Below are 21884 nucleotides of genomic sequence, written 5' to 3' on the forward strand. Positions count from 1 at the left end.
CGAGCCCCCGCGTCGCTCCTTTCCTCAACCGGCTTCTGGGGCTCCCCGTCTCTGCGGGAGCAGGTGCGGGCGCTCGTCTGCGGCCCGGCTCCACGGAGGAGCGCCGGGGGCGGCACTGCCCGCCGTGACCCGGGCCCGCACCCCGAAGTCAGGAGAGCGACAGCGGCCCCGCCGGGGCCTGCCCGCAAACTACTCTGCCACCTTAAAGTGTATTCAGACTCCGTACAGAGCGCGTGGGTGTATAAAAGCTAGCTATCATTATCTCCTGGCCGAGCCCCCTCCTCAGAACTGGCCCTGCCCGAAGCCCCCCCTGCTGGCGCCCCCCTGGGCCCCCCGCGGCACTTTTCCTGCACGGACGTGGCCTCCTGACTCCTTGGGAGGTGGGCTGCACTTTGTCTCTGCCCCTAACACCGAGCCCGGCCCCACACGGCAGGGGCTGGAGAGAGGCTTGTTAGTGGCCGGAGGGACAGACCCCTGAGGCGAGATCGCAGGATGAGACTGAGCATGGCCAGGGCCAGGGGGGAAGGGGTGTTCGAGAGGTCGGGGGAGGTCCAGGCCCCGAGTGACAGGTGGGTAAGGGCGGGGGTGGGGGGGTGCGGGGCATTCCAGGTAAGGGAAGAGTAGTAAGAAAGACCCCCGTGACCCGGATGTGCTTGGAGGCCGGCCCTGAGCCCCCGCCCCTACTCTGCCCTCCAGCTGCCGTCTCTGACCTTGACCCCGAGAAGGCCCCCGCGGAGATGAGCTGCCTAGCCCTGACCCTCCTCAGGAAGCGGCTGCCCCGTCCCCCCGACTTCCTTTGCTGCCTTCCCGGGCCGCCCTCGTGTTAGTGGGGAGCAGAGCTCGTGCCAAAGCGGGGCCGGGTCAGGGGCATGCACGGGCAGGCGGGGGGCACCTGTTTGAGGTCAGCGCTGTAGTGGGGGTGAATCCGCCGCAGGACGGCCTTGCTGCCCCCGGGGGCATAAGCAGAATTCACCCAGGAGTGAGAGCGGTCCACACCCTAGAGCGGGTTGGGGGTGAGGAGGTGCGGGGAGAGGGGTGCGGGGAGGGGACACCGGAGAGAGGAAAACGGGGGTGAAACCCAGCCCTGGGCGCCCGCACGCCCCCCGAGGCCCGCTCGGCGAGGCTGTAGCCTTGGCTGGGGGCGTGGGGGGCAACGGCAGAGCTAACAGGAAGGAGCCTGGGGTGCGCTGGGGTCTGAGCCGTCACGTGACAGAGGAGGAAATAGCCGACCCAGGTCTGGGGTCTCGGCCTCCCACCGGCCCCCACCCTCCACAAAAGGACGCGGAGCGCCCGCTTCTCTTCACCCTTCCCCGGCCCCATCCCACCCTCAGCCCGCTGCCCCCCCGCCCCCTCCCAGGCCGGGTGGGGTGCCCGCCCCCGTCCCTGCCCCATCCCCCACCTTGCAGGCCAGGATGCGGGTGACCTCCTCGTCCGGAGAGCAGGGGGAGGAGGCCAGATCCGGGTTGCTGCTGCTGATGCTCTTGGAGCGTGACAGGTGGAGGCTGGAGGGCCGGCCCGGGGCCCGGGACAGGGTAGCACACTGCACGGGGGGCGGAGGCGGCACTGGGGGAGGACGGGGCCGTGAGGCTGCCGGGCTCCCAGGCCCCCTCCTGTCCCCCCCCCCCCGGCCCCCACTGGCCTCCAACGCGCTGTTCTCTGACTCCCCAGGCGGGGGCGCTGCAGCGGGGGACGACGGGGACCCCCAGTGGGACAGGGCGCGGCTCACTCACCCCCCGGGGGGCCCGGCTCAGGGCCCGGCAGGCGGAAGGCGTAGTGGATGTAGGCGGCCAGCAGCTGGCTGTGGCCCCTCTGGTCCTGGGCTCCCTCCAGGCTCTTGTGGATAAGGCTGACCACGAGGGCCATGGCTTCGAAGGCCCCGCGGCCCAGGTTCACTAGAGGGCGAGGGAGACCACGGTCGGCCCCTTGCCCTCGGCCTTGTGCAGGCCCGCGCCCGGCCGGCCCCGGCCCTCACCGATCTGGCCGCCGATGACGGGGGGCCGCACGATGAGGTGGATGAGCTTGTCCAGCACGTGGTGGGAGAAGGCGACGAGGGGCTCGGGGCTGGCCAGCCGCAGGGCCCCCACGCTGCTCTTCAGCTCCGCCTCCACGTTGTTCTCGCTCAGGATCACGTCCTTCAGGCGGAAGGGGAAGGACGCCTCCTCTAAGACGTGGACCAGTGTGAAGAACTTGTCCAGGTGGGGGTCCTGGAGGGGGAGGGCCGAGTCAGAGAGCCCCCCGGGGCCCAAGCCCCGCTCTGGGGTCCCCCCCGGCCTCCCTCGGGCTCCCCGTGCTGGGCAGTGGGCAGGGGGCTGGCACTGTCTCACCGACCCAACAGAGCGACTCTCCACGAGCCCCGCCCCCCACCCCCCTGAGCCAGGGCCCGAGTCAGCAGCCAAGTCAGAAATAGCTCCTGGGGGTGGGGGCTACCTCCGGTCACTGGCACTTTTGGAGGCAGCCGGGCCCCCGGGCCAATTTCCTAAGGCTGGGCCTGAGCCAAGGGCCTCTGGGCCACATGAGTCCCCAGAGATGCGAGGGTGGGGGAGGGGACCTCCCGCGAGGGCGGAGACGGCCGCTGCCCCCCAGCCAGGGTACCTGCGGGTGCACGGAGGACACGGCCGCCAGCTCCACGCTGAACACGCCCTTGTGGCCATCCACCCACCGCATGCCGGGGAGGGCGACCTGGCAGAGGGAGAGGGGCGCTCAGCCGGACTGGGGGGGGGAGGCTCTTTCCCCCAGAACTCCCGCTGCCAGCTCCTTGGGCCTGATCACGCTCTGGGCAACCCCACCGCGCCCTCCCCCCGCTGCTGTTGCAACATCCGATGGGTCCGGCCTACCTGGCCCGAGTCAGGGCCACAGGGGTGGGGGTGGGAGGGCGGGGGTAAAAGGGCCCGCCTGGGCCGCGGGGCCCCCAGGCCGGTCGGGGGGGCTCAGGAGAGTCACTCACATCGGGGGTGAGCACCGAGTAGCTGGGGGGCGGCCGATCCACGGACACAGGCAGACAGAAGGGGCCCGTCCTCAAGCGGCTGTGCTGCAGGAGGGGAATCCACTGTGGGAGGGACACGAGCGAGCAGTGAGCCCCTCGAGAACGGGCCGGCCCCCACCCCAACGCCACCCCACCCGCGGGGGCTCAGGACAGAGGGGCCGCAGAGCCGGCAGAGGGGGCCGGGGAGAAGGGGCCCCGCGCCTTACGGTGTAGCCCACGGGGGTTTCCAGAGGGGTGCTGGGCCGGGGCTGGCAGCTGATGTGATAGAATGTGAACAGCAGATGGTGGTTCTCGGTCACGTTGGCTGGGAGCTGCACCTTGAACTCCTCGTAGAACTCGGGGCACCTGGGGGGGATGGGCTGTGAGCCCCGAGGGGCCCCGGCCCCCCCCCTGTATTGCCCTAGGCCGGCCAGCCCCGAGCCGGGAGCCTGTTCTGACCCGGGCTCTTCACCGCCGAGGTGGGCCCCTCACGTCCACTCCCTGTCACCCCATCGAGCTTCCCAGCCCTATTACCAGAGCCCCCCACTTGTTGGCCCCCCATACTTGCTGTGATACACCACGGCTGTGTAGGCCTCTCGGGAAAACTCGCTGCAGCTGGACTTCCCAAATATCACCTGGGGGTGGGGAGCAGAGGGGCTTAGGGCGGCGAGGGCCTCGGAGGACCGGAGGGGCAGTTCTGCCCACGGCTGGGGCTAGGCCGGGACCCCGAGCATCCCCGCCCCCCATCCCCGAGGAACCCCTCCTGCGGCCCTCCCGAATGGCGTTTCTGGACTTGGACACGATCCAGGGGATCATAATGAATCAGACTTGGGAGAGCAGGGAGGGGAGGGATTTCTCAGGCTCGCCCAGATCCACCTGCAGAGAGCAAGGCTGAGACTTGGAACGGGCCCCTCTAATGGGGCCCCGGGCTCGTTCATGGCCCGGCTGCCTCCCACGGGGCACAGACACACACAGAGATGCTGACCGGCAGAGCCTGGCCGGGGTCCTCCCCTGCCATGTACTGCACTTTGATGGCGATGTTCCTGACCGAGCCCTGGCGGCTGCTGAAGTTGAGGTTGTGGGGGTAGATATATAGCAGGTTTCTGTGGGGAGAGAGGAGAAAGCGGTCAGAGGTGGGTGCCTTCGGCTCTTCTTGCGGCAGGAGGTGACAATGGACAAACGTTCCCACTGCATTCTCCAGTCGGACAGATCTCCCCTGGGTCTCACAAGCCTATAAGGCAGGTTACTTTAGATAGTCTTGTCCCCATTTTACAGATGAGAAAATCAAGGCTCAGTGAGGTTAAGTGCTGGGGAAATAGCTGAATTCAGGTCTTTTTTTTCCTTTGATTAACAGCACTCTGAGTTTATTTACAGGGATTTGGGTTTAATTCAATTAGCAGGAATTGTGAGACATTCACAACACAAGATATATTAGCAAAGCACTTTGTAATGAGAAGCAAAAGGCATTTAGCGGGAAAGAAGAACTAATTGTCCAATTTCCCCATTCCCTTTTTTCAGCAGGACTTTAGCCCAAATTTCAGTCCACGTCCCTCTGACCCTAACTCCAACACTCACTCAGGGATAAAGGAGTCGAGGGGATTGTCAGCAGGGAATGTATCTCAGAGATGACCCAGTCCAGCTTCCTTATTTCACTGACACTTGTAAGCAAGAGAGGGCCCTGCCCAAAGGGGCAGTCCATGTTGGGCTCAGTTGTGCTCTGGGTCAGGCCCTCCAGGGGAGGACAGAAAGGGGCCTGACTAAGGCCTCCAATGCAGCCTGCTTGAGGAACTAGGGAGGGGGCTTGTCAGAGAGCACCTCACCCCCCCAAGGGGGCTGGAACTAGGCCTTGAAGGACACATGGGGGAGTTCCGAAAAATCCTTCAACTTGGAGCTAAGAGGACACAGATTTATAGTTACACAGCGTGCGTATAGTTAGCTTGATTATTGAATTCAGAATTGAGTGACCTGAGCAAGGGCCAACAGATAGCCACCAAAAGGGGTGGGGTTTGGTCCTCTGAATCCAGGTGGCCATTCTTCCCGCTGTAGCGCGAGGGTCCTTGGGGCCTGCGCGGCCTAGCCCCTGCTTACCCGGGCGGAGACGAGTCCCAAAGAAGGGACTTGTCCGCAGTCCTAAGCAGCCGAGCTGGGATTCAAACCTCTCAGACTTTCTAAGACAGAGGCCGGGAGACGGAGGGAGTGAGAAGACTGGATGGGCTGCACTGGAGAAGGCTCGGGGGCCAGTGAGGCTGGACACAAGCAGCTTCACAAGCCTTAAGAGTGCCGATCAGGGCAGGGACTAAGCAACGACCAAGCTGTCACCCACCACCCAAAAGAGAGGGGACAGACTCCAGCTGAAGAGGATTTCTCCTTTTTTGGGCACAGCCAATGTGGAATTTGTTTTGCTTGACTAGAAACATATTTACAAAGTTTCTGGGTTGGGGTAGGGAGAAATAAGCAGGAAAAAATGCTTATTGATTGAAAAAATTAAATTAAAAAAAAAAAGGGAAATATGATACTAGGCCTAGAAACATAAGAAATCTCGAATGAGTCGGGAATGTGGCTTTTCCGTCACCAGATCACCAATGGAAGGGGCTTCAGGGCCAATTAGTCCCCCCTTTACCCAACAGAAATCCCTACGCTGACCCCAATAAGTAGCCATGTGGTCTCTACTGACAGAGCTCCAGGGATTCTGAAGGCAAGCCCGAAGGATCCGGAGAGAGGGACGTGACAAATTCTGGCCTGGAAGGTTAACTGGCAGCCAGGCCAGGATGAAATCAGAGGGGACTGAGGGGGGCAGGGAGAGTGGTGAAAAGGCTGTTGCAATAGTCCAGGCAAGAGGGAAAGAGGCCCTGGGCCGGGCCAGGGTTGCAGGGGGTGGCCCTGGCCTGTGCCCAGAGCCAGACAGAAGAGCCAGCACGGTGCAGCTTCATGGGGCCACAGACTCCCCCAGAGGGGCCTGGGTGGGGCCCACGCCCACCCGCCGTGTCGCCTGGTGGGGGGTAGGCTCCTGGGTGACCCGGGGGGAGGGTCCTGATTCTCAGACTGTGCTCCGTCTCCTACTGAAACCAGAATTTACTGGAACCTTCCACGCCATGTCCCGAGAGAATAATCCTCTCCCCTCAGCAGGCAGGCTGGGGACTAGTGTCTGCGTCAGATAAATGGGGAAACTGAGGCTCGGGCAGGGGAAAAACTTCCCTCCCAGAGAAGGAAGCAGCCCAGTCTAGAGGGAGTTACAGCGGGATCTGAGCAGACTTGAAGGAATAACACTTAGACTGCAGAAATCATTCTCAAAAACTAGAAAACTGCCAAAAGTCTTTTCAGAAGCTAATTAGAGGCCCAACACCTGAGCCAGGTGAGGACAAAGTAGAGCGAGTTCCAGATAAGGGACTTGTATTCCTCAGGAATAACAAAAAGAATGACTAAAGGATAAGTTATTCAGGAACAGGGATAGAAACAGGGACCAGACCTGTGATTTCATCGGTATGAGGAACTGTCTCGAATGGCGAGTGAGAAAATCTCTCTCACAGTGCAAGTCTGTGGTTTCTCTGTGACCCGTGGTCTAGAGCGCTCCGGCCTTGCGCGATGGCCCACAGTCATGCAGCCAGCATAGGGCCTAGTGCATGGAGTTCGAATCCAGCCCGACACTTACCAGCTGCGTAACTCCGGCCAAACGCTTAAGCTGCCTGCCTCAGTTTACTCAATTGTAAAATGGGGACCATAATCTACTCCGTAGGGTGGTTGAGGACCAAGGAAGGCAGAATTTGTACTCTGCTAAGCAGTGTCCGGCACGCAGTAGGAGCTTCACAAATGCTCACTCCCTTCCTCATCACCCCCCACTCCATTCCGCTCCCCCTCCTTTGAGGGCAGGGATGATGGTTTTGTCTTTAAAACTCAAGTCCTCAGCGTTTAGCTTAGTCAGTCAGTGCTCAATGGCCACCGGCTTTGCCGCGCTGCCTCTCACTCAAAAAGTGTGCATGAAGTCCTGCCTCCCTCGCGCCCCCAGCCCTGGGATCTGCCCTGGTCCCGAGGAGCAGAGGGAGAGGATTCGAGGGCACCTTCCTCAGCGACTTGAGGGCTGGCGAGAGCCGGGTCACGGGCTGCAGGACGGGCACACGTGACCGGGGGGCAGCTGCTTGGGCAGCCCCTTCCCCCCTTTCCCTGACCAGTGCCTCTCACTGGGGGTGGGGATGGGAGGAGGGAGAGCCTTGAGGGGCCCTTGTTGCCCAGGGCCCCAGGAGGGCCAGAGGGGGAGTGTGGCTCGGTCCGTGCCCCCTGGCGCGCAGCCTGACCTCCACCCCGGACCAGCTGTTAGGGAAGGATCCAGCTGGCCCAGATCCCGTGGCCCCGGCCCCTGATGCAATTCCTCTCACCCCATGCCGGCCTTGCACAATTCAGGGCTTGCTTGATGAGGAGGAGGAGGCTGAGGCTGGATCCGCCTCCTCCCTATGCTACAAGTTAACGATTGATCTCTGGGGAGAGGAAAGAGAGGGAGAGCTGAAGCTGGCAGCCGGCCAGCGGGCAGTGCCCAGGGCATAAAAGGGAAAGGCCGGCGGCTCCCAGACCCAGTCCCGGCTCAGCCTCCAGACTCCGGCCTCCTCTGCGCCGCAGCCATGTCCCTCCTCTTGTGCCTGCTCCTGATGCCCAGCCTGGCCCTGACTATGCCCACGCGCCCCAAGCCGAGCCCGGAGCTGGCGCTGCAAGAGGAAGTCAGCATCCTCCTCCACGGCGTCCTGCAGTTCGGCCAGGCCCTCAAGCACATCTACAAAGCCACGGAGGCCCAGCTGGCCGAGGCCGGCCGCAGCCTGGGCCTGTACGAGCAGACCGTGCTGATGATGCAGCAGGACCTGGGCAGTGCCCGGGCAGGGACGCAGGAGCTGCAGAGGAGCCTGGGGGAGATCCAGGTAGCTGAGCGTGGGGGAGGCGGGCCCCGGGGCAGCCGCAGCTCCTGGCACTCCCACGGCTCGGGCCCTCGGCGGGACTTCTCCCTAGCTCACCTGCCCGCAGCCTTCTAACAGCTGCCTTGCCCCCACAGGCGGAAGGGAAGACCTTGGAGCTGCAAGCTCAGGGGGCTGGGATTGCCCTCAGCCAAGTGCTGGAGGGGCACCGGGATCTTCAGCAAAGGGTGGAGAAGCTCCAGGGGGCCTTGGCTGCCGCAGCGCCCCGCCGCCCCCAGAAGGAGCTTGAAGACCTCAAGGTAAAGCCCCTGGGAGTGCCCTGGGGATGGGGAGGGACATGCTAGAGCTCCGTCCTGCGCTCTCAGACGGCTTCCCCCAGGGTTAAGAAGGGGCTTGGGGCCAGGGCGCTCCCCATCGCCAGGACGGCTCCGGAAAGCCTGCGGTGCCGGAGCATCCCCGTGGCGCCGACGCCCTGGACAACGGGGGGCCACAGCTCAGTCTCTGCCACGCGGCCCCCCACTAGGAGAAGGCAGTTTAGAGGGGCCCACGGAGGCAGGAGGAGGGGGGGCACTAATCCCCCCGCAGCCGTGGCTGACCCCAGAGAAGGGGAGATGGAGGGAGGGCGGGAGGGCGGCTGCCGGCCCAGGTCGGCCTGCCAGGGCTGGGGGAGCCAACGGCCAACCTCGCCCCCACAGCTCTACGTGGACAAACAAAGCCAGATCATCTGGTCCCTGATGGGTCACGTGCAGCGGCAGCAGCGAGAGCTGGCCCAGCAGCGGCAGCAGCTGTCTCACATTCGGGCCAGGTGAGGAAGGGGCCGGCGAGGGCGGGGGGCAGCGGGGCAGCCTGGAGGCCTCCCCCGAGAGCCCCGGTGACCGACGGCTCCCTCCCCTCCCAGGCTCCAAGCTGTAGCACTCCCATCCTGAGCTCGCCTCGGGAGAAGACTGAGCCCAAGTAGGACGGCCCTGGACGAGGGCCCAGCAGGGGAGAGCGTTCGGGTCCTGGCTGACCGGACGGCTGGAGAGCGCGCTCGGGGGACCCGAGTTTGGAGGCCGGACGCCACTGACTGTCTGTGTAATCTTGGTCAAGTCACAACTTCCCGAGACCTCAGGAGGCGGGGACGGACCGTTCGGCCCCCGGAGCTCCCTCCCCGAGGGGCCTCTGCGGCAGGGCCCCGGCTGAAGAGCTCGGGAGGCCGAAGGAGCCGAGCACGCGGGGAAGCGGCCAGAGGAGAGGTCGCTGGGGGGCCAGAGCCCTCGGGCAGGCTGCAAAGCTGACATTAAACCATTGTTTTGGTCTGTAGCCACCTGGACCCATTTCTTGGGGATGGGAGGGGACCTGCGCGATCCCAAGGCTTTCACTGGGACCTCTTAGCCCAGGCTCCCCTGAATGCCCCAAACCTGCTTCTGAGCCCTGCCCAAGAAGGGGATGGAAAGGCCTAGGATAGGAAATACCCCCAGAATAAAGCGAAGCCCTCAGGACTCACCACTGGAACCCACCTGTAGCTGGTGAAGGGGGCATAGACCTCCCGGGCTGGAAACTCCAGGATCTCTTTGGTGGGGCGACCACGGGGGTCGGGGTATGGCTTCACATGCAGCAGCTCTGGGGACAGGCAGAAGTGGGGGTTCTCAGGGGCTGGAGAGATGTCGATCTTAAGCTGGGCTGCAGGGAACAAGGGAGAGGGAAGGGTTAGGTCCTTGCCAACATTTTACCTTCATCTGGGAAGGCCTCCTCCTGACCAAGGAAGCTTTCCCTGACCACCTTGCCCCACAGAGGGCTTTCTCTGGATGCTAATGGCTCTACCTAAGCTGCCTCAAACCAGACCTGGGGACAGGGTGTCTGGATGTGCTGATTCCTGGGGTGAAGGCCCAGGGACAGAGGTATCTGAGGAAGAGGGTCAGTGCTAGGTTTGGGACCTATTGTGTTCTCTGTGGACCAAAAGGATATAAGAGTAATTTTTAAGATTTTGTTGGGGAAGCTCCTGAAAACTATTGCTGACTATTTCGCTCCCCATCCTATTACTTTTTAAAATATTACTCTTATTTTATTTTATTTTTTGGCAAAGCAGTCAGGGTTAATGTTGTGGATGATCTAGACCCCAAAGATGCTGGTTAACATTTTACTACAATCATAAACCCTGGTTTATCTGCAAAAAGAAGCAATTCTCTAGGAGCCTAAAAATCAGTCCAGAAAGATAAAGATAAATAAGTACTCTTGGCAAAGAGGTTAAAAGCAGGGAGAAGATAAACCTGGAAGTTGAAATTTAAAAGAAAAGAATGATAAAGAATAATAAACATAGGGGCAGTAAGGCGGTGCAGTGGATTGGCTCCGGAGTCAGGAGCACCTGAGTTCAAATTTGGCCTCAGAAACTTGACACTAGCTACGTCACCTCAGCAAGTTACTTAGCCCTGACTACTTTGCAAAAACAAAACAAAACAAGTAATAATTTTTAAAAAATATTTTATTCAAAAAAGTAACAAAATAGGGAGAAAAGGAGTCAGCATAGGGATAGTCAGCAGTAGTTTTCAGGAACTCCCCCAATAAAATCTTAAAAATTGCTTTTATACTCTTTTGGCCCAAAGAGAACACAACAGATCCAAAAGCCTTGGGGGATTGAGGGGATCAGAGTTAGCCAGAAGGCCCCACATCTGCGTCAGAAACAACTCCTTCGCTTGCGGCAGTCCAGCTGGTGTCATGGGAATATGTGCATGTACGTGGGGGAGAGGGTTTCACAACAGTGACAAAAGTCACTGGGATTGAGACTGCTGGGGACTGGGATGTCAGGGGATGAAGAGAGAGAAAGAGGAGCTTGGGAATAGGGGGATAAGGGACAGTATCTGCCAATTATTAGATAAGGATAAAGGTGTCTGAAGATGGGAAACTATGCAGGTCTAGAAACAGAGAAAGGAGGCAGGGGACAGTAGAGGAAATAACGAGGCAAGCAGTACCTGTGACAGGCCGAAGCCTCCGTAGCACAGAGGACGGTCTCTTCATATCTGCCAGGAACTTGTACAAATCTTCATCGCTCAGGCGGTCTCCCTCCTGCAACATGGGCCAAGAACAGGCTGCCCTGGCTGCTGCCCTGCTGGGCATCCCAGGCCCACCCCGCCTTCTCTGGACTCTCATTCTAGCCCTCCCATCAAGGACTGGAGAATCTGTCCTACTAAGCTCCCAAGGCTCCAGGCTTCACTTCGGCCTAAGGATCACCCCTACCTGTTTGAAGAAGTTAGTAACGGTCAGGGTAGCTGGGCGAAAGTTAGAGAAGCTACAGGAATCATCCCCAAGGCTGGCCCGCTCAAAGGCCTTCCTCTTCCTCTCATTCCAAGTGGACTTCCGCTCTGAAATGGAAAGGAGTGGGAAGTAAAAAGGGGGACTGGCAGGGGAAGAGATGATGGAGAGAGAGACAGGAAGGAGAGAAAGAGAGGAGGAGAATGAGAAGGGAGGGAGAGAAAGATGGAAGGGAGAGAAAGTGGTACAAGAGGAAACTCTTCAGAGGGAAAGAGAGATAAGAAAGAAAAGATATGGAGAGATGAGGAGAAAAAGAGAAATGGGAAGAAAGACAGATGGGAAGGAAGATAAGAAGGCGAAATAGAAGAGAACAAAAGATGGAAAGAAAAAAGAAATGAAGAGATGGACAAAGAAAGAAATAAGAAGAAAAGAAAAAATTTGGGAGGAGAGGTAGAAGAGAAAACAAGCGATAGGGTGAGAAAGAAATGGGAGATGTAGAACTAAAGAAAGAGATGGAAACTGAAACAAAGATATAGTGAGAAAGAGGAATCGTTTGGCTAAAGATCCACTACACTTTCTGTTCTACCCCAGTCCTGACCATATGCACACACACACACACACACACCCCTCTCCCAGTGGTAGTGTTAGCAGTATTTGGAGTAAAACGTCAGCAAAGAGGCCTAGAAATCCTAAATAAAACATCAAAGCTGGAAAGTCACTTGAGATAGTTACTGTATCTTTCTTATGTGAATGTTTTATTTATTGAAAGGGGCAGAAAAAGGATTTTTTTGGTGAGAAACAGAAAAAAAATCACTTGAGGAAAATTGTGAGCCATTCTGAGAGAAATTGAAGCACTTCAGACAAAAATTCTGAAAAAAGCCAAGAGAAAGTATGTTTCTCAGAAAGAAAGGTCTCCACTGACAGTAGATTTGGCTGTAATAAATTGTTTCCCAGCTACTAACTTGAATGTGATTACTGTAAGAATTTTGAAGTTTAATGTTGGAAATCTTTAATCAAAAAACTGGGGACATGAGAAAACTACTATTACCTGTGTCATACTAGACACAAGGGTAGATTTTGACTTTCTCAGTGTAAGGTGGGCCCAAGGAGGCCCTGACTGAGTCAGTGAGAAGTCACAGAATGAAAGGACAAATAAAGTAGTCAAAGAACCTGGGAGGTGACAGAACCCGATGGAGGTGAGGAAAAATGAAAGCTAGCACAGCTGCCTAGAGCCCAGAGAGCTCTGCTCTTGACGTTAGGAGCCGACCTGAAGAGGCAAAGTTCTGAAGCGGGGAGCTGACTAGAGAAAGCAGCAACGAGCAGGATGGGGAGAGGCTGTCTCGCTCTGTCTTTCTCTACTGCTCGAGAGGGGGAAACCCCTCAAAGGCGTGGCTACCTGACCCTGATTGCCTTCCATGACTTGGGGCAGGAAATCTCAAAATCTATAGAGCCTCCTTGTTGTCTCCAATCTATAGTTGGAGAACTATAGAGTTCTCCAAGTGATGCTATGACTTACAAACAAAGTGGATTTATGTGAGGGAGGGCTGTGCAAAGGGAAGAGAGTTTTGCACAATTAAGGATTAGAGAAGAAAGATGATTGAAGAAGGGATCACCGAAAGCTCAGAGAAGGACCCCAATCCTGCACCCCCACCTTGTAAGACTTCTCCCCAGAGCGTCTGCACCCAGAAGTCCCCTCTCAGCTTCCCCCAGCGGTCACACCTTGGGCCCCATGGTCTCCCCCCGCTCACCGCTCTCAGAGTCGGAGGAATCTCGGTCCGTGGAGCCAGCACTGTTGATAATGTTGGCCAGATGCACGGCGGTCCAGGCAAAGGGCATGCGGTAGCAGCCCAGACGGCTGCAGAACTGCTCGGCTGCGTGACGTAACTTCTCCAGCTTCTCCTTGTTCTGTCCCCCCCGAGACATGGTTTTCCCTTAGAGTCCTAGCCTGGTCCCCACCTCCTCACTGTGGAACAGCCCAGTTGGGCTGGGGGTTACAAAGCTGGGGTTCTTGGCTCCGGCTCCACCGGGGCCTGGCTGTGAAATATTAGCTGGGTCTTTCCGGGCCTGCATCTTTCCATCTAAAGTGGGGACCCCCCATGGCCCAGGCTAGAGAATACCAACTATGGCTGCTTCGGGGTTGGGACGTCCCAGGGGATTCCCCAGCCCCGCCCACAGTCTCCACCTGCCAGGCTCCCACCTTCGCAGCATCTGACTCCTTCATGACCATGTAAGGCTCACAGCACTCACCGATGTCCCCTTGCTGCAAGACTTTCTCCAGCTGTGGGAGAAGGGAGGGTTGAGAACAGGAGCATGAGTTAGCTCAAGGAGTAGGAGGCAGGGCAGGACGCGAGGGCTCTTTGGTTCAGAAAGAACAAGAAGGGACTAGGTGAGACTGTAGACACAGGATGGAGCTGGGCAAGATCTCTCCGGGCCTGCTTGGTCCCTGCCAGCTGCTCACTCAGGCCCAAGAAAAAGCCCTCCGGGGGTCTCGGAGAGGGAGCTGGGGACGTTCCTCAGCTGGGAGGATGTTGCTGGGAAGGGTGACCACGGCTCCCTGGCCTCTCAGAAACAGAGCTGAGGCTGAGAGCTGGAAGAGATGAGGTCAGGGAGAAGGAAATCTGGCTCCCTCACTTCCTCACTCAGGGAACCAAGGCCTGCAGGTTGTGTGCAAGCGAACTGAGACCCCACTCATGTATCCACTCCCTTCACAGCCCCTCCTATCTGAGTCTCCTCCCCACTCACTCTGGTACCAGGCTGGCACCAGGCCCCCACCGTCCCCGCACCTGGACCAGTGTGACCATCTTACAGTTGGTCTCCCAATTCAAATCTCTCCCTGCTTGGGTCCATCCTACAACTGGACTATCTATCAAACTGATCTTTCTAAAGCAAGGTTCTGAGTTTTAGTTTGGGGGGTTTCAGAGGGAGGCAATCGGGATTACGTGATTTGTCCAGGGTCACAAAGCTAGTGAGTATCCCAGTCCTCCTGACTCCAGGGCTGATGCCCTATCCACTGAACCACCTAGTTGCCCTTTAAATCAAAGTTCTGACCAGTTAATGTAGCCCCATAATTCAGAGTTCTGACCATGTAATGCAGAGTCTTTCCAAATCAATAACCGTTAGTGGCTTGTGGATTTCCATCCGGATGCCCATTGTGGGCACCCCTCAAGGTTCAGTCCCGGCCCTCTTTCTTTATCCTCTCTGGTGATCTCATCAACTCCTATAGTTCAATGATCATCTCTCCCACAATTACACATCCAGCCCTACTTTGTCTCTTTGGCACTAGTCTTAACATCACCAATTGTCTTGTGAACATCTAAAACTGGATGTCTTGTAGCTTCTCAAATTCCACAAGTCCAAACAGAATTCATGACCTTTCCCCTGAGCTTTTCTCTTTTCCCATTTCTGACACGTCTCACCAGTGACCCAAGTCAGCCTTCTTTATGTAGCTAATCTATGTTTCAGTCTCACCATTTCTACCCAGAACACCTCCCCCATAAGTCCTCTTCTCTCCTGCCATACACAATGCCCGGGGGCAGGCGTACATCACTTCATGTCCTATCCTTACGATTTCTCTGCCTCATCTCTCTCCTGCTGAGTCCAACCTTCACGCAGCTACCATGAAGAAATTATAGACTCCTCCATCTCCTAACCACCCAGTGAACATCAGTGGTTCCCTATCACCTCCATAACTAAATATAAAATCCTTGGCCTAACTTTGAAAGTCCCTTCCTACCTTTCCAGTCCTCTTACACACTACCCCCCTCCATGGGCTTTGCGATTGCGGGACACCGGCCTGATGTAGCCTTCTGCCTTGACTCCATGCACTTTCATTGGTTCACTGAAGACTTAAATCCTATCTTCCAAGAGAAGCCTTTCCTGGTCCTGACACCGCCCCTCTTCCCCATCACTAGTACCCGTTCTCTGTCAGCTCCAACCATCCCAAACACGCACCTCCTTCCTTCCTCTGCCGTCGTTTGGCACCCGCTGCCATCTGCCCAACCCAAATCTCGGCCGTTCCCCGAAAGCCCAACTCAAGGCGCCCTTCTTATGGGGAAGGATTCCTGGACTGTCCAGCCAGAGGGACCGCCTCTTCCCAGAGTCCCGGCTGCGCAGCCCGCCCCTCGGTCCCATCCATCCTTTGCTCCTTCCCCCCGTTCCATGACTATAGTCATTCCTAAATGCCTGGGATACCTCATCCCAGGCCCAATTCTCATTTTAGTTCACCTGGGGTACAGAAATAGGTAATACAAAGTATTCCAAGGAGAAAACGGCGCCAGCTGGGGGCTGGGGGACCAGGAACCCAAAGAAGGTCCCAAGCAAGTACTTGCTCACCTTAATGACCAGGAAGATGTCTGGGGAGGGGTAGGTGATGGAAAATATGGCAGAGCGCGCCAGGGTGGAGATGGCTGGGTGTGCCACATGGGCCCGGAGCAGTCCCTTCATGTGGTCAGAGTTCAGGTCAAAGTAGAAATTTTCTGAGATCTGTAGGGGAAAGACATTATGGGAGAGCAGCGGCAGCTTCCAGGGAGTCCTCTGAACCCTCGCCCAGGGCCAGGTCAATCCTAACTTATATATGAGGCTCTATGATGGAGACATGACCTTGGGAAAGAAACAGCTCCCTGACCTCAAGGAGATTATATTTTAGAACCTCTGGGAATTGGTGGTTTTGTTATTTAATATTACTAATTTCTGACCAGACCTGTGATGTTGTTGGGAGAGGGAGCTCCAAGGCAGATTCATTCAGGGTATGAATCCACAAGTGCCCCACTCCAGCTCCAAGACCAGTTCTCTGCCCACTGTGCCACTTGCCTCTCAACAATGATCACAGTTAATAATGCAAGGTGCTTCCAGCTTTATACAATATGTACCTCTCAATAACTACCTCTAGCAGGGCCAACAGGCCTTATTCCAAACAGTGCTTTATTTTCAAGAAAACTAACCCTTCATTCATATCCAGAGAAAGAACTATGGAGTCTGAATAGAATAGCACAGTATTGTAACTTTTTTCTTCTTGTGATTTTTCCCTTGTGCTCTGATTCTTCTTTCACAACATGACTAATATGGAAATATATTTAATATAATTGTACATGTATAACCTATATCAGACTACTTGACATCTTAGGGAGAGGGGAGTAGAGGAGATGGAGAAAAAAAATGTTGAAAACTATATTTACGTGTAATTGGAAAAAATATAATACTATAAAGAGGGGGAAAATTTTTAAAAAGAAAATTTAAAAAAAAGAAAGAAAGAAAACAGAAGCTTTTTCTAGGTTAAATGATTTGTTTAGAATCATACAGCTGGGAAGCTTACATCTAGGACTTCTTGACTCCAAGCCCTAAACTCATTCCATACTACCCCACGTATAGAAATAGTCAGAATATATTCTGAGAGAACAGTGTGACAGCCGGGGGGTTTGGCGGCCAGGAATCAGAGGAGGGTCCCATGCAAGGGAAGGCAGAGGGGCTGTTACTGATCTTTCCCCTACTACATAGTAGGTCTCCAGGACTGAGCTGTCCCAGGACAGCAGGGCCTCCTAAGGGGCCCCACGGGGCATCAGGCCCAGGAGGAAGGGCAGCTGCCTACCTTCTTCTTTTCCCTGACGTCGTACAGGGCAAGGATTCCAAAGATGGGCTCGATTTCTATCTCAAACCTGGATGGAGAGAATCGCATGGAACAAGTTCCCCCTCCACCCCACTGCACCCGCAGGCTCAGCTCCTTGGCCCTGAGCGAGCCCGGCAGCCCTTCCTGAAGACGTCAAGCACAAAGTCCTAAGAATAATGAGCACCCCCATTTAGTTGTGGCTCTCCTCGTAACATCCTAAGAGCTAGAAAGCAAATGCCCATTTTATGGATGAGAAATAGAAGGCCTGGATAGGTAAGAGTTGCTTGCTTGAGGCCTTTCTTCTATCTCTCCCACTGATAAAGTTGATGTTCACTTCCTGAGTCTTATACATGTTTATATCTGTATGTGTGTAAAAAAATTCTACAAACTCCTAAAATGGGGCACAAAGCAAGAAGGATCCTGTGGGGAATTATCCCTCTAAATGTTTAAAACTTGTTCGTGTTTTGCTGTATCTTAGATAAAAAATAATGTTCAAAGGTTGTTTTGCTTGTTTGTTTTTTTATACTAAGTGCTCTTGGAACCCTTTGGTTCAGCAGGTTATAAAACTCCAACAGATGGATGGGTCAATAAAGAGATTTTGTTTTTGTTTCTAAAAGCAGTTTAAAAAAAATCCCTAAGATCATTGTACACGGCAACAACAAGACTATATGACGATCAATTCTGACGGATGTGGCTCTTTCCAGAATGAGATGATTCAGACCATTTTCAATGATCTTGTAAAGAGAGCTATCGGTGGTTCACAATATAGCATTTTCACTCTTAGCTGTTGTTTGCTTGCATTTTATTTTCTTTCTCATTTTTTAAACTTTTTGATCTGATCCTGTGCAGTATAATTACATAAATATGTATACATATATTGGATTTAACTTTTTCCCCCCATGTTTAACATATATTGGATTACTTGCCATTTAGGGGAGAGGATGGGGGCGGATTTGGAACACAAAGTTTTGCAAGGATCATTGTTGAAAAATTATCTGTGTATATGTTTTGAAAATAAAAAATAAAAAAAGCTTTAAGAAAATCCTGAGTCTTTTTTTTTTTTTTTGGGGGGGGGGAGGACCAGCAATCACAGTTAAGTGACTTGCACAAGGTCACACAGCCAGTGTCTGAGGTCACTTTTGAGTCTGGGTCCTCCTGACTCTAGGGCTTGTCCTCCACTCCCTGTGCCCCGGTCCCACGGCCCTCTGCATTTCTAACATCGGGAGTTTCTTGGTGCGAGTTAAAGACTGCCAGGAGATTGCTTGGAGCTGCTCAGAGCACGGCCCTCCCTCTTCCCTCATGGATTATGTGCCAGCTGCTCTGCCCAAAATGCGGCCGTTCCCTGGCTGCTGAGGCGGTGGGAATGATCCCCCGGCCCCCCTCACCAGGCCTGCACCGGGGGCAGCACAGCCGGCTAAGCCTCGCGCTGGCCAATGAGGAGGCTGAGGCAGACGGCCCACTGAGAACACTGCCAGCTCCCAGACACACCTGGCACGCAGAGTGGGGCAGGTGGGGCACTAATGGACCTGCAGCTTCTTTCTGAACAGGCGCCTCCTTGGGACGGCACGGCGGCCCCTCGGCCCCTGCACTCCCCACCTCGGAGTTCTCGGTCTCTTCCGAGTCCGGGCATCTGGGGCCTTCTCCCTGGCCCGCTCTCCCTGCAGGGTCTCTCTGCTTCCTCTCTGCACCCCCACCCTCGCCCCTCGTGCTTGCGCTCAGCGTCCGCCGTGGGGGCACAGGGTCGGTTACCCGAGACATCCTCCAGGGACCCTGGGCGGGGGCGGGGCAGGGGGGCAGAGCAAGGTGAAGTCCACACTCACTTGAGAGACAGACATTTGACCAGGATTCTCTGCCCAAAGTGTTCTTTGGGGGGCTCTGGGACACTGCAACGCTCAACAGCCTCATCCTGCGGGAGAAGGCAGAGCGGTGACTCTCGCACGCCCTGGAGACACAGACTGGCGGGGGCCAGAGCTCCGACGAGGGCATTAAAGTGGGATTCTGCGCCCAGGTTGGTGCCTATGGCACCGGCCCGGCCCAGCGGGGAGGGGACCCCTCTCGTCCAAGGCCACAGACTGGCGCCTGAGCTCGCCCCTGCAGCCCCCCGCGGCCCCCCACAGCCCTTGAGCCAGTCCCGGGACTTTGCGGGCGGAGCTCTGGTGGGGGCTCACCTCGTCCGGGGCGGGGTACAGGGCCAAGAGGTCGCGGGGCCGGTTCTGCCTCCGGAGCTCCTCGTTCCTGCGGTCGATCTCCTCGGGCGCTGTGTGCTCCAGCAGGGAGGGCAGCAGCGAGTCCGCAGCAGAGTTTTTCAGGTCGAAGATGTTGGAGGCCCAGCTCCCCCGGGGTGTGTCGTCCAGGGAGGCCGAGCAGTGCTTCAGGTCATCCTGGGGGGCAAGGAGGCGGTCCGTGAGGGAGCCCCCCCGGCGGGCCTTCTCCCTCCAAGTGTGTTCCACTGCATTCATTGATTAGCACTAAACAAGTTATACGCCCAGAGACCCTGCTGGTCAGCCAGGCAAAGAGGGGGAGTCACTAAACTCCATTCCTGAACTGGACAGCCAGAGACAGGCGGTAAATAGAATCCTGAGCCCGGACCAGCTGCACTGACCCTATGGCACCGGAGAAGGGGGTGGTCCAGGCAGGCGTGTCCAGTCCTGAAGGATCAGTGAGCGTGGCTGGCCCGGAAGGGAAAGGGTTAAATAGTGACAGCCAGTGTTTAGAGTGCTTTACAAATATTATCTCTTTTATCCTCACAACAATTTGTTTGGGGCTAGTATTAATAGTAGTAAAATATAATCAAACTAATTAAATAATAATAAAGGCAAACAGATATTGAGTGTCCTGACAAGGGTCACACAGCTATTACGTGTTTGGGGCTGGATTTGAACTCAGGCCTTCCTAATTTAAAGTGTTCCCTGCATATTCAAGATAGGTGTGTATAAGCCATTCTCCAATTGATGAAATGGTCAAAGGATATGAACAATTTTCAGACAAAGAAATTGAAGCCATTTCTAGTCATAAAAAAAATGCTTTAAGTCACTATTAGAGAAATGCAACTTCAGACAGCTCTGAGATACCCCTACACACCTCTCAGATTGGCTAAGATGACAGGAAAAGAAAATGACAAATGTTGGAGGGGATGCGGGAAAATGGGGACACTGATGCATTGTTGGTGGAGTTGTGAATGAATCCAACCATTCTGGAGAGCAATCTGGAATTATGCCCAAAAAGTTATCAAACTGTGCATGCCCTCTGACCCAGCAGTGCTACTACTGGGCTTATATCCCAAACAGAGCTTAAAGGAGGGAAAGGGTTTGTAGCAGCCCTGTTTGTAGTGGCCAGAAACTGGAAACTGGAGAACGGCTGAATAAATTGTGGTATATAATGCTATGGAATACTATTGTTCTGTAAGGAATGACCAGCAGGATGATTTCAGAGAGGCCTGGAGAGACCTACATGAACTCATGCTGAGTGAAAAGAGCAGAGCCAGAAGATTACTGTACACGGCAACAAGAAGATGATCAACTGTGACAGACGTGGTTCTTTTCAACAATGAGCTAATTTGGGACAATTTCAATAGACTCGAAATGGAGAGAACCATCCACATCCGGAGAGAGAACTATGGGAACTGAATGTCGTTCACAACATTTTTCGTAGTATCTGTTTGCTTGCTTTTTTCTTTCTCATTTTTTCCCCTTTTCAGTGTGATTTTTCTTGTGCAGCACGATAAATATGGAAGTATGTTTAGAAGAATGCAAATGTTTAACTTATGTTGGATTACTGGCTGTCCAGGAGAAAGGGAGGGGAAAAATTTGGAATACAAGGTTTTCTAAAGGAGAAATTTGAAAACCATCTTCGTATGTATTTTGAAAAATAAAAAGCTATTAGTATAAAAAGCAAAAACAAAGTTGGTGTGTACAACTTAGAAGGAGAGGGGCCAGCGCGGAGTTTCCAGCTGGACCTTACCAAGTCCTCAGAGGCCAGCCTCTCATCTGCAGCTGAATCCATCTCAAAGACTTGTCGACTCAGGCTTTTCTGCCGCTCTCGATGCCTCTCGGAGGTGCTGGGACTGTATGATGAACTCAGGTTCTGGTACCTGGCAGAGGTGAGGGCAGGGGCAGTGGGCGATGGTCCCGTGCCGGCCTTTCCCTGGGGCTCACGGGACAGCCCACGAGGGCCACGTGGCCCAGCTTTGGAGGTAGTCTCCTCTCGCACCGGGTTTCGGTACACACTGGGGCCGGGGCTCAGGGCAGGGCCTGGGTAACCTGGGCCCGGCTGCCCCCTCTCTCTGTGGGCCTTCACCTCCTCCTCGCTTAAAGAGGAAGGAGAGGAGCGGATGTCCCCGTGCCCGCTTCCCTTTCGGAGCCAGGGGGAAGAGCAACAGAAAGACAGGAAGGTTCCCTGGGGTGGGGGGCGCTGTCCCAGGCGGGGAAGTCAGCAGGAACTCTGGTCAGAAACCAGGCTCAGCGGGGGGACTTTTCTCCCACTGATTAGAGAGACCCCCCGTCCCCGGCCGGGGGCCGGCTGAAAACTCCCCGGCGCTGCCAAAGTGTGGCCGCTTTCCTTCGCCCAAGCAGCAAGTGCCCACCTCGGCTTTCAACGTGAACAGGGCCCACTTTGCAGAGGGGGAGACGGAGCCGGAGCCCCCGCGACAGGACCGGCCTCCAGAGATTACTCACTTCCTGCGCACGATGACCCAGTCCTCAGTGTAGGTTTCGATGGCGTCTCTCACCCGAGCGTCCAGTTTCCTTTTGGAGGAGACAGAAGCGGGCTGTCAGGGGCCAAGAATGGCGGCCCAGGCCCACGGGGGGACACGGGGGCACCCACCCCTCTTCTGGGATCCCGGGCTCTGTGGTCCGGCACTCGCGGGCCTGCAGCACCAGCTCCAGGTCGTCGGCCGGGAACTCCATGAGGTCTCGCAGCGGGCCGGGCTCCGCATCCAGAGGGTGGTTCAGCAGGAACTCCTCCAGGTCCAGGGGCTCCACGACCTCCGTCAGGGGCACCTGGGGGCAGCCCCCCCAAGCAGGATCAGCTTCTCCCCAGAGCAGAGGGGTCTGGAGGCGGCTCTCCGGCCTGTCTCTGCAGCCCACAGGACCATCCGGGCCCCCCGGGAGACCCCAGCCCCGGGGGAGGAACTAACTGCTTTCCAGGCTCCGCGGCCCCGCCCCTGACTGCTCACAAGCTTTCCTTAAGTCAGCCGGCA

The 21884-nt window shown here is 56.0% G+C and overlaps 2 protein-coding genes across 7 annotated transcripts in view; one reads left to right on the forward strand and one right to left on the reverse strand.

The window, feature by feature from the left end:
• The window catches only part of DOCK6 (dedicator of cytokinesis 6), a 50285-nt gene that overhangs the window by 16021 nt on the left and 12380 nt on the right, over window positions 1–21884 (reverse strand). For 4 of the 6 annotated variants that reach the window (XM_051971557.1, XM_051971556.1, XM_051971559.1 and 1 more), the window contains exons 3-23: window positions 21509–21684; window positions 21361–21429; window positions 20648–20777; window positions 18856–19068; window positions 18508–18593; window positions 16670–16736; window positions 15418–15567; window positions 13283–13363; window positions 12834–12990; window positions 11071–11195; window positions 10806–10899; window positions 9357–9519; window positions 3948–4065; window positions 3527–3597; window positions 3190–3328; window positions 2945–3046; window positions 2593–2679; window positions 1973–2204; window positions 1731–1892; window positions 1400–1563; window positions 893–997 (exon numbers count right to left, since the gene is read on the reverse strand). In XM_051971557.1, coding sequence (XP_051827517.1) covers window positions 893–997; window positions 1400–1563; window positions 1731–1892; window positions 1973–2204; window positions 2593–2679; window positions 2945–3046; window positions 3190–3328; window positions 3527–3597; window positions 3948–4065; window positions 9357–9519; window positions 10806–10899; window positions 11071–11195; window positions 12834–12990; window positions 13283–13363; window positions 15418–15567; window positions 16670–16736; window positions 18508–18593; window positions 18856–19068; window positions 20648–20777; window positions 21361–21429; window positions 21509–21684 — 2691 coding nt within the window. The remainder of the gene's footprint in view (window positions 1–892; window positions 998–1399; window positions 1564–1730; window positions 1893–1972; window positions 2205–2592; window positions 2680–2944; window positions 3047–3189; window positions 3329–3526; window positions 3598–3947; window positions 4066–9356; window positions 9520–10805; window positions 10900–11070; window positions 11196–12833; window positions 12991–13282; window positions 13364–15417; window positions 15568–16669; window positions 16737–18507; window positions 18594–18855; window positions 19069–20647; window positions 20778–21360; window positions 21430–21508; window positions 21685–21884) is intronic. The other 2 variants (XM_051971561.1, XM_051971560.1) reach the window with 1 other exon arrangement.
• On the forward strand, window positions 7339–9159 carry ANGPTL8 (angiopoietin like 8). The gene is made up of 4 exons (XM_051971565.1): window positions 7339–7863; window positions 7995–8156; window positions 8553–8662; window positions 8756–9159. The coding sequence occupies exons 1-4, from the start codon at window positions 7573–7575 to the stop codon at window positions 8781–8783; spliced, it is 591 nt and encodes a 196-aa protein (XP_051827525.1). The 5' UTR covers window positions 7339–7572; the 3' UTR covers window positions 8784–9159.

This window comes from Antechinus flavipes, chromosome 1 (assembly GCF_016432865.1).
Source record: "Antechinus flavipes isolate AdamAnt ecotype Samford, QLD, Australia chromosome 1, AdamAnt_v2, whole genome shotgun sequence".
In the NCBI taxonomy this organism is placed as follows: domain Eukaryota; kingdom Metazoa; phylum Chordata; class Mammalia; order Dasyuromorphia; family Dasyuridae; genus Antechinus; species Antechinus flavipes.